The sequence below is a fragment of the Schistocerca gregaria genome, chromosome 4 (genome assembly GCF_023897955.1).
Source record: "Schistocerca gregaria isolate iqSchGreg1 chromosome 4, iqSchGreg1.2, whole genome shotgun sequence".
Classification (NCBI taxonomy): domain Eukaryota; kingdom Metazoa; phylum Arthropoda; class Insecta; order Orthoptera; family Acrididae; genus Schistocerca; species Schistocerca gregaria.
The window spans coordinates 132,050,159-132,063,172 of record NC_064923.1 but is presented as its reverse complement, the minus strand read 5'-3'; the positions used below and the strand labels follow the sequence as shown (position 1 = coordinate 132,063,172).

The 13,014-nt window shown below is 41.4% G+C and overlaps 1 protein-coding gene across 1 annotated transcript in view; it reads right to left on the bottom strand.

The window, feature by feature from the left end:
• LOC126267233 (SET and MYND domain-containing protein 4-like) overlaps window positions 1–13,014 on the bottom strand; it is a 134,172-nt gene that overhangs the window by 86,052 nt on the left and 35,106 nt on the right. The window contains exon 3 of the mRNA XM_049972215.1: window positions 3,875–4,040. Coding sequence (XP_049828172.1) covers window positions 3,875–4,040 — 166 coding nt within the window. The remainder of the gene's footprint in view (window positions 1–3,874; window positions 4,041–13,014) is intronic.

The following is a 13,014-nucleotide window of genomic DNA, read 5'->3' as shown; positions in this document are numbered from 1 at the left end:
CTGGCCCCTCAAGTGTAAATGGCCTATGACAGGCATGTTGTAATGGAGTAGTGTCAGCTTACATTATTGACCTGCTCTGCATGGCAGGCTATGCGTCAGATACAAAAACCAGTTTTTGAGCTCAGATATGGATGCTACCCTGCACGACAAAGATGTTGTGCGTGCAGTATCAGCCTGCTTTATCGAGTTGTTTTGCAGGTGCTACACGTGCAGAAGGGCATGGATGGGGGAAGGCTGAGACAAATAGAGGAGAGGATGGATGGAGAGAGAAGAAGCAGGAGGGGATGAATAGGGGGAGATGGGGAGGAGGAAATGTAAAAAGCACTGGGTGAGGAGGAGATGCGTGCAATATATGTATTGAGCACAGGGACTTGCAAGGTTATAAGTGACAGAGATAGTGAAGAACACACTTCCGAAATATTTTGAGACCTTCCCAAGGCATCTAAACTAATAATTCCAACTGAACTGCATATACAGGGTGTTACAAAAAGGTAGGGCCAAACTTTCAGGAAACATTCCTCACACACAAAGAAAGAAAATATGTTGTGTGGACACGTGTCCGGAAACGCTTACTTTCCATGTTAGGAGTGATTTAAAATGGAATGATCATATAAAGTTGATCGTCGGTAAAGCAGATGCCAGACTGAGATTCATTGGAAGAATCCTAAGGAAATGCAATCTGACAACAAAGGAAGTAGGTTACAGTACGCTTGTTCGCCCAATGCTTGAATACTGCTCAGCAGTGTGGGATCCGCACCAGGTAGGGTTGATAGAAGAGATAGAGAAGATCCAACGGAGAGCAGCGCGCTTCGTTACAGGATCATTCAGTAATTGCGAAAGCGTTACGGAGATGATAGATAAACTCCAGTGGAAGACTCTGCAGGAGAGACGCTCAGTAGCTCGGTACGGGCTTTTGTTGAAGTTTCGAGAACATACCTTCACCGAAGAGTCAAGCAGTATATTGCTCCCTCCTACGTATATCTCGCGAAGAGACCATGAGGATAAAATCAGAGAGATTAGAGCCCACACAGAAGCATACCGACAATCCTTCTTTCCACGTACAATACGAGACTGGAATAGAAGGGAGAACCGATAGAGGTACTCAGGGTACCCTCCGCCACACACCGTCAGGTGGCTTGCGAAGTACGGATGTAGATGTAGATGTATATGTAGATAGAGCTCATTTTATTACTTGTCTTCAAATAACATTAATCATGGAATGGAATCACACAGCAACAGAACGTACCAGCGTGACTTCAAACACTTTGTTACAGGAAATGTTCAAAATGTCCTCCGTAAGCGAGGATACATGCACCCACCCTCCGTAGCATGGAATCCCTGATGCGCTGATGCAGCCCTGGAGAATGGCGTATTTTATCACAGCCGTCCACAATATGAGCACTAAGAGTCTCTACATTTGCGTAGACCATAGCTTTCAAATGCCCCCATAAATGAAAGTCAAGAGAGTTGAGGTCAGGAGAGTGTGGAGGCCATGGAATTGGTCCACTTCTACCAATCCATTGGTCACCGAATCTGTTGTTGAGAAGCATACGAACACTTCGACTGAAATGTGCAGGAGCTCCATCATGCATGAACCACATGTTGTGTCGTACTAGTAAAGGCACATGTTCTAGCGGCACATGTAGAGTATACCGTATGAAATCATGGCGGTGAATCGAGGAAGTACAGTACATACTGACGAAAGTAAAATGAGCTCTAACATGGAAATCAGGCGTTTCCAGACACATGTCCACATAACATCTTTCCTATATTTGTGTGTCAGGAATGTTTCCTGAAAGTTTGGTCGTACCTTTTTGTAACACCCTGTACATTTGTTATGTAGATCAGATCACATTATGAGAAGGGAATAACAAAGCTCTACTGCTAGGAAAAGCAATGCATTAGGTCTGGTGTATTACAAGAATCCATTATGGGACCAACAGTTTTTTTTAAATATAATTGTCACTAAGTCAACCAGTCTGTACCACAAGCACATGAAATTTCCATATCATACAAGCAAGTACCTGATAGAGGTCATAGTAAAATTAAATGTGCAACTCACATGTAACAGGTCGCTTTTCTATACACAGGCTAATACACACACGCACGCACGCACGCACGCACGCGCGCGCGCGCACACGCGCACACACACACACACACACACACACACACACACACACACACACACACACACACACACACACACATGCATATCTTAAGACAAAACTTTTTTTAAAACCACTTTTTTTTCTTTTAGCTGTTCATGTTTTCTATTGAAATATTGCAATCATGTGCCCTTGTTAATGTAGTGGTGCCAACTGATGTTACTATGGAAACTGATTAGCTGGTGCAACATTACTGTTGAGCACCACAGCATCTCTACTTCAATGGTGTTGATCCTCATGTGGGTCCTCTGATTTGATCATGCCAGAATCTTGCATATAAGCCAGCCCACAGCCAGCCTAAGCCAGTGTTAATACGAGCGGTGGAGTGCACACCCCAAGTTTTATTATATCACCTACGACATTATTCTGGTGTACTGCTGTGAATAAACTCTGTTGTTTGTGGCTGTTGATTGTCGAATGTCAAGCATAAGATTCATTGTCATATTACAGCACAGACACAGGTTAAAATAACAACAGCCCTAAACAACTTTGTCACAATAATAGATGGTAACAGTTAACGGCTGTTATTGCCATCAAGGGTAATACAGCCTTATGAAGACACTGTTATTTTTAACCTATTTCTATGAACCTTATACTAGACAATGACACACAAATGAAAACTGCAAAAGTTCAATAAAAGCAGTTATAATCAAAAGTGGAAAATGATGTTACTTAAAGAATTTATAGTGGCTGTGACCCACATTAGAAGAAGTTAGGATAATTATTTCTGGTTATGCATCCAAACTGACAGTAGCCACCACTGCGATATGGCAAACTCTTCTGGGGAAACTTATCTACCACCAAAGATTGTGTCTTATCCCAAAGAAGAACTGTAAAAGTCAGGGAAATTTCAGACTTTAAAATTAGTACAGGTCTTTTATTTAAGAAACTTCATTTATTTTTACTACTGTGCTTAAATGTTTAGTTGCACAAACACAGTATTCTTTAAATCCTATCATGAAGGAAAGCCTTAAAGGATTTGGAACAAGTCAAGTTATAGATTAACAAGCAGCAGCAGTCACTGCTCGCTACTCCTGTAAAGTCTACTAAGAACAAATTATGACTTTTGTTACTCAAACTGATAATTGTGCTAATTACTACTATATAACTTAACAAGTAATAAAATTCATTACCAATCTTTTATAGAGTAGTAACAACTGATATCTATGGAACAGATATTACATAAGTAAGTAAGTGTGATGCACATTTTCAATATGCACTTGCAGCACTAAAGCCCAAACAAACCAACATAAACAGGGAGCAAGCTGTACAATAAGTTAAATGACAAAAGATACTTCAACATTTTAGACAGCTGTTAGTCATTGCTTGCTGTAAAATGTTTAAGTATAGATCAGTATTTTGTACTATAAAGATGCTTTCTCAGACTTATCACTATATAAACTAAACGTATGTGAGAAAAGTAGGTATACAAATATTGAGTGATTTTTTTAAGTGTTAGATGTTTGACACATATATAGTTCAAACATAATCTGTATATGTGACAGATACATCAATGCCAATATTGTTCTCTTGCTACAGAGAAAACTTGTAAGTAAAATAATGCTTAGTTTCAAGATACAAATAAAAGAACAAATTAGCGAAGATGGTCTTGTATTATTCGTCCGCTGACATAAACAAAAAATGTATGCATGGAAACTTGAATAACGACCACAAAATGAACTGTATCAATATGTGATTGACCATCTTACCTATGTTAGCATCCTTCAACAGTTGCAGTGCACAATTATAGGCATCAATGGCTTCTTTGTATCTGTTCAGTTTTTCCATACATTCGGCCTTCCTGGTATAGAGTTTGTATTTCAAAGACTCTGGATAGTTATTACCTAACGCTAATTCAATGTCCTTAAGGCATTCCTGTAAATAAAAATACATGGAACCACTAATAAGTTGGTGGCATGTAGAAAATAAGATATGCTAAAGGCTAGTAAAGTGAAACAATTTGGAAAATATTAAGAAAAAATTTAACTACTTGAGCAACAAATTTCATGAAAAAAGTTATAAAATAAATGGATCATATTGCAATGAGGTTACAGGAGCATAATATTCAACAGATTGACAATTTGCTACACTATCAGTAATGGCATTTCATTATTGTCAATATTGGCAAGATATGAACGTATCTAATTCCTTCCAATGCCTCAGCACCAATTTTCAGTAACTCTACACAGATATAAAGAACCATGTTCTCTTTCCCTGTTTACCGTTGAACTGCCACCTCCAGTTTTTTCGTCCTGTGAAACACTGCTGGGTTGTACATGACGCTCATTGACAGCGATTGCAATGATGAAAATGATGACGATGATGCAAAATAAAAAAAACCTATAAACCACAGACTCTACCACCAATGGAGGGGAGCATCTCTTCTGTTCTTCAACAACACAGACACTTGTTCTCATTGCCACATTAGGCTAGCACGCAGTCCATTGTAAATGCTGAGAGGCCGCCCTTGGTTTGCTTTAGGCCTCAAAGTTTAGCATATAAAATAAAACAGCACTTTACTTTTGTCCCAAAATGATGGATGGTTATCATCACACAAGAATTTAAAACATAAATTATTTTCACATTATGCTAAAACATAAATGCTCTCTTACCGCATTCACATTTTTTATACAAATTCACTTAATTAAATCTGTGCAAAATAATAAACTTAATAAAATGATGAAAATGAGGAATTCAAGGAGCAAAGATTTTATTTAAGAAAAGAATTACATTTAAAACCAAAATAAATGAATGAAAATAAACTACCACAATAATTCTGCTTAAGGATTTTAAAAATAATTACTGTTCTGTAACTACCAAACATGTGACCTTTAGCTAATGAGCCTGTAGCCTTGGCTATTATGCTATGGGGCTACAGGGTAAACTCAGGTTATTTTTAATTTTTTAGTGTCTCATGAGAAATTACTTTTGTCATATTTTTACAAATCGGGGTCCACCAGAGTGGATGGCTGCATGGTGAGAAACCTGGCACCCAGTCCTACACCACTACATGTGTGATTTCAAAAAGTTTATCTCACCCTTGGTGGCTCAATGTGAAGTATATATTTACTGTATTCGTTAGTACACGAATTATAACAACAACATTTTAAAATCAGTTCGAACACTTATAATTGATATGAATATTGTTATATATGTTGAACTTGCCTTAAAACTTGGTAGCGAATATAAACAAAACGAATAAGCTTACCTTGTATGTATTGTATTGTATGTTAACCGGGGGCCTAGAAACGATGGAGAGGCTCCGTCCCTGCTGCAGCCACAGTGGTTACCGCAGTCCACTTCACCCCTCTGCTGCCCCGCACTGAACCCGGGGTTATTGTGCAGTTCAGCCCCCAGTGGACAACCTCACCCCCCCCCCCCCTGTCCACCCCCCTCCCCCCCCCCCCCCACCCCCCAAGGGAACATCTCACACCAGATGAATGTAACCCATATGTTTGCATGGTAGAGTAATGGTGGTGTATGCGTACATGGAGAACTTGTTTGTGCAGCAATCACCGACGTAGTGTAGCTGAGGCGGAATAAGGGAAACCAGCCCGCATTCGCCGTGGCAGATGGAAAACCTCCTAAAACCATCCACAGACCGTACCTCGACACAAGTCCGCTGGGCGGATTGGTGCCGGGCACCAGGCGCTCCTTCCCACCTGGAACACCATGCGTTAGACCCCACGGCCAACCAAGCTTACCTTACTCTTCAGTGTTTCTCGTTTTTCTGTTAGAATATTTTGCAATCACTATATAAAACAATATTTCAGCCTATTAATATCTTCTCTTGTCATTAAACAGTCATGCATAAGAGGTGTAGGTGAAACAAAGTTAATTGTTGGTTGGTTTTATGGGCCACACGATTCTGCTGTGAAATTCTAGAGTCATTCACAGGAAGTCTACGGCCAATAGCATGTAAATACCCAGATCATGCAATACTAGTTGAAGGCGACTTTAACATGCCAAGTATAGACTGGGAAGCCTATGGATTCATTGTGGGGCAGGGGAGGGGGGGTGAGGTACAGACAGTTATGCGACATACTTTTGAATGCATTTTCTGAAAATTATCTTGAGCAGCTAGCTTGACAGCCCAGACACAATGGAAATATCTTAAACCTGGTAGCTAAAAATAGGACAGACCTCATCGACAAAGCCACTATAGAAACGGGGATTAGTGATCATGATGCCATTATAGAAACTACGATTATGAAAGTGAATAAATCAGTCAAGAAGACTAGGAGAATGTTTCTGATAGATAGAGCAAATAAGCAGTTATTAACATCTCACATAAGCAATTATTAACATCTCACTTAAACAGTGAATCCAAATCATTTAGTTCCAGTAAGATGGATGTAGAGGAATTATGGGCAAAGTTTAAGCAGATTGTACTGTAAGGTTGAGCCAGATAGTAGGCCGAAAGTAGGGGATTTTATTTTATTTTTTTATTCGCTTTCAAAAGTCACTTTATCCTCAAGCAGTAGCCGGCCGCTTCAGCCGCCTGTAACTTTTCCATCCCATGATCCAGGACCAGAAAGTCAGCACTGGGATAGGCGATCTCGATCATGCGCCTCCCTCATGTGCTGACAAGGTAACACCATCTCTGTAACACTGAGCAGGCCACGCTCTGGAAATTTCCATGCCGCCCCGCAGGTTTCTCAGCTTCTGTCTAATCAGGGCTGAGGAAGCCGCGTGGCTGAGCTGGATGTACTCTGCTGCCCTCCACCAGGGCTCTCTTTTGATTGTGTGCCCTGTAGCAGCCAACATCTCCTGCCCTTCCCGGTGCTGCAGCACCACGGACTTTGTTTTTTCAGTAGCTACCATGCTAGTCAGACTTGTCCGAATGGAAGATACAATTTTTCCTTAGCTATGTGAATTACGTTTTGCCCCTGACTACGCTCTGGCTCACCCTCGCCTCCATAGGCCTGACTATGTTCTCCTTTTTCAATGCAGTCTCTGCTAATAAAAGACCTATTAACTAAAATCTTCCTAATAGTTCATTCCTGCCCACTGCCTTCCATTCTGACTGTTCTCTACAGTACACCATCGTGTGGAGAGTTATGTGCCTAATAAGTGGATATAGGATGGAAAAGACCCACCATGGTTTAATAATGAAATTTGGTCGATGCTGAGGAAGCAGAGGCTGTTGCACTCTCGATTCAGAAGGGAACACATAAATGATAACAAGCGAAGGTTATTAGAGATTCATGCATCTGTGAAAAGGTCTTTGCACGAAGCACACAACAATTACCACCACGACATCTTAGCAACTGATCTGGCAGAAAACCCCAGAAAATTCTGGTCATCTGTAAAATCACTAACAAGTCTAGGGCTTCCATTGAGTCCCATGTTGCTGGTATGACAGCAGATGATAGCAAAATGAAAGCTAATGTTTTAAATTTCATGTTCAGGAAATCATTCACAAAGGAGCATCGTACAAACATACTGTCAGTTGGCAATCGGACAGACTCCCATATGAATGATATAGTACACACATAAAAAAAATATGCCTTACCCCAGTTTCCAGAACTCCTGAAGGTAGATGTTGACTGTGGATGTTGTATCACAGACACAGTCCCTCTGACTGTTCAGAGATGTCACTGAACCCACCCAAAGATGTAAGTAACCATGCATGAGCAGATGTAAGTAACCATGCATGAGCAGCACCTATTACGTGGAGGGGGTCCAAAAGCCGATCAGTTCCAATCATTCCACCACGAAGGCGGTACACAGCTCATGTTGTCTGTAGTTCAACCATGCCTAGATGGTCAATACCGCAGTTCGATCGTGTCCGCATTGTTACTTTGTGCCAGGAAGAGCTCTCAGCAAGGGAAGTGTCCAGGCGTCTCAGGGTGAACCAAAGCGATGTTGTTCGGACATGGTGGAGATACAGACAGACAGGAACGGTCGATGACATGCCTTGCTCAAGCCGTCCAAGGGCTACTACTGCACTGAATGACTGCTACCTAAGGATTATGGCTCGGAGGAACCCTGACAGCAATGCCACCGTGTTGACCAATGCTTTTCGTGCAGCCACAGGACGTCATGTTACGACTCAAACTGTGCACAGTCGGCTGCATGATGTGTAACTTCACTCCCAGTGTCCATGGCAAGGTCCATCTTTGCACCCATGACACCATGCAGAGTGGTACAGATGGGGCCCAACAACATGACAAATGGACTGTTCAGGATTGGCATCTTGTTCTCTTCATCGATGAGTGTTGCATATGCCTTCAAGCAGACAATCGTACGAGACACTTTCGGAGGCAACCCCGTCAGGTTAAATGTCTTATACACACTATCCAGCAAGTGCAGTGTGGTGGAGGTTCCCTGCTGGTTTGGGGTGGTCAAGGAAGGCACCATAACAGCTGTACGATACGTGAATGCCATCCTCGAACTGATAGTGCAACCACATAGGCAGCATATTGGCGGGGCTTTCATCTTCATGGTCTACTATTCGCACCCCCATCATGCACAGCTTGTGAATGACTTCCTTCAAGATCACGACATCGCTTGACAGGAGTGGCCAGCATGTTCTTCCAGACATGAACCCTGTTGAACATGCCTGGGATAAAATGAAAAAGGCTGTTTATGGATGACGTGATCCACCAACCACTCTGAGAGATCTATGACAAATCACCGTTGAGTAGTGGGACAATCTGGACCAATAGTGCCTTGATGAGCTTGTGGATAGTATGCCATGATGAATACAGGCATGCATCAATCCAAGAGGACGTCCTACTGGGTATTGGAGGTACCAGTGTGTACAGCAATCTGGACCACCACCTCTGAAGGTCTCGCTCATGGTGGTACAACATGCAATGTGTGGTTTTCATGAGAAATATAAAAGGCGAAAATGATGTTTATGTTAATCTCTGTTCCAATTTTCTGTACAGTTTCCAGAACTCTTGGAACCGAGGTAATGCAAAACTTTTTTTGATGTGTGTAATAAGCATACCTGGTGTAGAAAACAACCGAAGAATTTGAAAGCAAATAAATCACTAGGTCCAGAAGGAACACCAGTTAGATTTTACAGAGTACTCTACTGCATTGGCCTCTTACCTAGCTTGCATTTATCATGAATCTCTCACCCAATGCAAAGTCCCAAGTGACTGGAAAAAAGTGTAGGTGACTCCATTACATAAGAAAGGTAAACGAATAGACCCACAAAGTTACAGACCAATATCCCTGACTTATGTTTGCTGCAGAATCCTTGAACATCTTCTCAGTCTGAATATAATGAACTTTCTTGAGACTTAGAAACTTTTTTGCATGAATCAGCATGGTTTCAGAAAGCATCACTCGTGTGAAAATCAGCTTTCCCTTTTCTCACATGATATACTGAGAACTATGAAGGGCAACAGGCAGATTCTATATTTCTAGATCTCAGGAAAGCGTTTGACACGGTGCTCTATTAGAGGCTGTTAACAAAGGTATGAGCATACAGAATAAGTTCACAGATACGGAAGTGGCTCGAAGACTTTTTAAATAATAGAAATCAGTATGTTCCCCTGATGGCGAGTGTTCATCAGAGACAAGGATATCATCAGGAGTGCCACAGGAAAGTATGTTAGGACTGCTGTTGTTCTCTAAACACATAAATGATACGGCTGATGGTGTGGGCAGCAATCTGCAGTTGTTTGCTGATGATGCAGTGGTGTATGGTGAGGTGTCGAAGTTGAGTGACTGTAGAAAGATACAAGACAACTTAGATGAAATTTAAAATTGGTGTGATGAATAGCAGCTAGCCCTAAATGTGGAAAAATGTACATTAATTCGGATGAGTAGGAAGATCAAACCTTTAATGTTGAGATATGGTCCTGCGTCCTGCTTGACACAGTCAAATCATTTAAATATCTGGGCATAGCGTTGCAAAGCGATATGAGGTGAAATGAACATGAGAAATGTGGTAGTGAAGGCAAATGCTAGACTTCAATTTATTGGGAGAATTTTAGGAAAGAGTGGTTCACCTGTGAAGGAGATCACATACAGGATACTGGCGTGACCTATTTTTGAGTACTGCTTGAGTGTTTGGGATCCATACCAGGTCGGATTGTAGAAAGATATTGAAGCAATTCACAGGCAGGCTGCTAGATTTGTTACCAGTACGTTCAAGCAACACATGTTACAGAGTTGCTTTGGGAACTGAAATGGGACTCCCTGGACAGAAGGTGACATTCTTTTCGAGAAACACTATTGAGCAAATTTTGAGAACTGGTATCTGAAGCTGACTGCTGAACGATTCTACAGCCATTAATATACATTGCCCGTAAGGGCCACGAAGATAATATATGAGGAATTAGGGCTCATACAGAGGCAGACAGTCATTTTTCCCTCACTCTATTTGCGAGTGGAAAGGAAAGGAAATAACAAGTAGTGGTGCAGGGTACCCTCTGCCACAAACCATACAGTGGCTTGCGGAGTATCGATGTAGATGTAGAACAGTAGTGTTATGTCTTAGTACTCCACAGCAAATAGTAAGAAAATGACACAAAAGAAACACAGGAACCATGATACTACAACATGTTCTGCAACAATAATGCACCAACAAGAAAGCAGTCTTCACTCTAGGCAGCTTGTATCAAAAGTACTGTAGGTAAAGTAAACACATTGTAGAATAAATGAATAATTGTAACAGCAGACTTACAAAAATGAGTTCAGTATCTTTTAATTACTTTTATTGGTAATCAACAGACCCCTACTCTAATTAATCGGGTTGCTTGGACTAGCTTGGATAACATTAGAGAATTCCCCTGTAAGTTTTGCAATGTTGTCAATGTATGAAACATAACAAATGGTGTGGCCAGTGCTCACTTTTAGAAACAAGCTAAAATTGTTATTACTCATTGTAGATTTGAACACCATCATCTTTCCATTGAACAGTAGATAGAACAAGATTAATATCCAACTGAATGCATGGGGCCTGTAACATTTACTAACTCTCATTATGTAGCTAATCTGGCACTGGCTGTTCTGCATCCATATGCTGCAAAGCACTAAGACATGTGATAGAGGGTACTTCCCATTGTACCATTTATTAGGGCTTCTTCTTGTCCCATTCACATACGGAGAAAGAATGACCGTTTAAAACACCTCTGTGCACACTGCAATTACTCTAATATTGTCCTTGCAATCCCTAGGAGGGAGATACATAAGGAGATGCAGTACATTCCTTGATTCATCATTCACAGCTGATTCTTGAAATTTTATAAGTAGTTTCTCGATTTAGTATCTGGAAGGGTATGACAATGCCAAGAGATCATCAGTCAGCATGAATTTAACTATACAAGCCACCAGTTGCTCAACTACAAGCCAGAGAGCTTAACTCTGGATGAGGGAATTAACCTTGATGTTCAAGCCAATCTACAGGGGAGCAGAGTCTGAATACCACACAGAGAACAAGCATGGAGGAAAACACAACATGTGGCCTATGTGAGCAACTGACAATTCAGCACATGGAGAAGGATGAGGAGATTAGTGTTTAACATCCCGTCGACAACTAGATCATTAGAGACTGATGACAAGTTCGGATTAGGGAAGGATGGGGACGGAAACCAGATGTGCCTTTTCAAAGGAACCATCCCAGCATTTGCCTGAAATGATTTAGGGAACTCATGAAAAATCTAAATCAGGATGACCGGAGATGGATTTGAAATGTCATCCTACTGAATGCGAGTCCAGTGTCCTAACAACTGTGCCTCTTTGCTCGGTCTGAGCACATAGAAACAGAGCACTGTGCAAGGCAAAGTCTTCATCCATAAGTACTGACATCAATGGTGGAACTAACTGACAAGCCTATTAATGCCAGCACACAATCACTTCAGTCAGTGGCTCTACCCAAGACAAGCTTTGTCTGAGCTCTTCATTACAAGTGTTCTGTGATAACTGCACAGTTTCTCTGTCTTCATCTCAATGTCTGCTGATGGAGATTATGAACTCAAAATAGTTTGTGTCTATCTTCAACTGTTTGCCATTTCAATCCCTACAGCATCTCGATTACATTCTCCCTGGGTCAATCAAACCTTTGAGCATTTACACTGGCCTTCTCTGAATATGTTAAGTATCCCCTGCTAGACCCATTTGGTATGGATCCCACACACTTGAGCAATTTTCTAGCAATGGTCACATGAATGTTTGTAAGCAATCTCCTTTGTAGACTGATTGTATTTACTTAGTATTCTAACGATGACCCACAATCTGCCATTTGCTCCATTTACAACTGAGCCTATGTGATCATCCCTTGGTGAGGCGTGACAACCACATGATCCTGCAGAGGAGTAGCAGTTTTTTCAGTAGTTACACGGACAACACTCTGGAAGATTGACCAATTTGGCCATGTAATATGGGAACTACAGACACACTATTCCCCATGGGCATGCAGCTCTGCTTTATGCATGAATGATGATGGCATCATCTTGTGTAAAATATTCCAGAGGTAAAACTGTCCCACATTTGGATCTCCAAGTAGGGGCTAATCTGGACACTGTTACCAGAAAAAAGAAAAAGAAAAAAATTGGCATGCTACTGGTTGGAGTCTGAAATGTTAGACCGCCTTAACCAGCTAAGTGCATTATAGAACTTGAAGTCAGATGTGGTAGGAGTTAGTAAATTACAAGTAACCGATAGGACAGGTTCATGGTGTGGGTTCCTGTAGTCATGTCCTAGTTCATGAACCACGGGCAACGTATGAGTGGCCAAGTAAGTGGTCTCGACAGTCGGGATACCAGTTACTCTGGAATAAGGCTGGGATTCTCGGACATATTCTGAGGCAGGTCACCTTTGTGCTCATACGGCAAAAACTACCAAATCCACCGGTTAGTCCCTCAACCGTTAGGGATAAAACCCATTG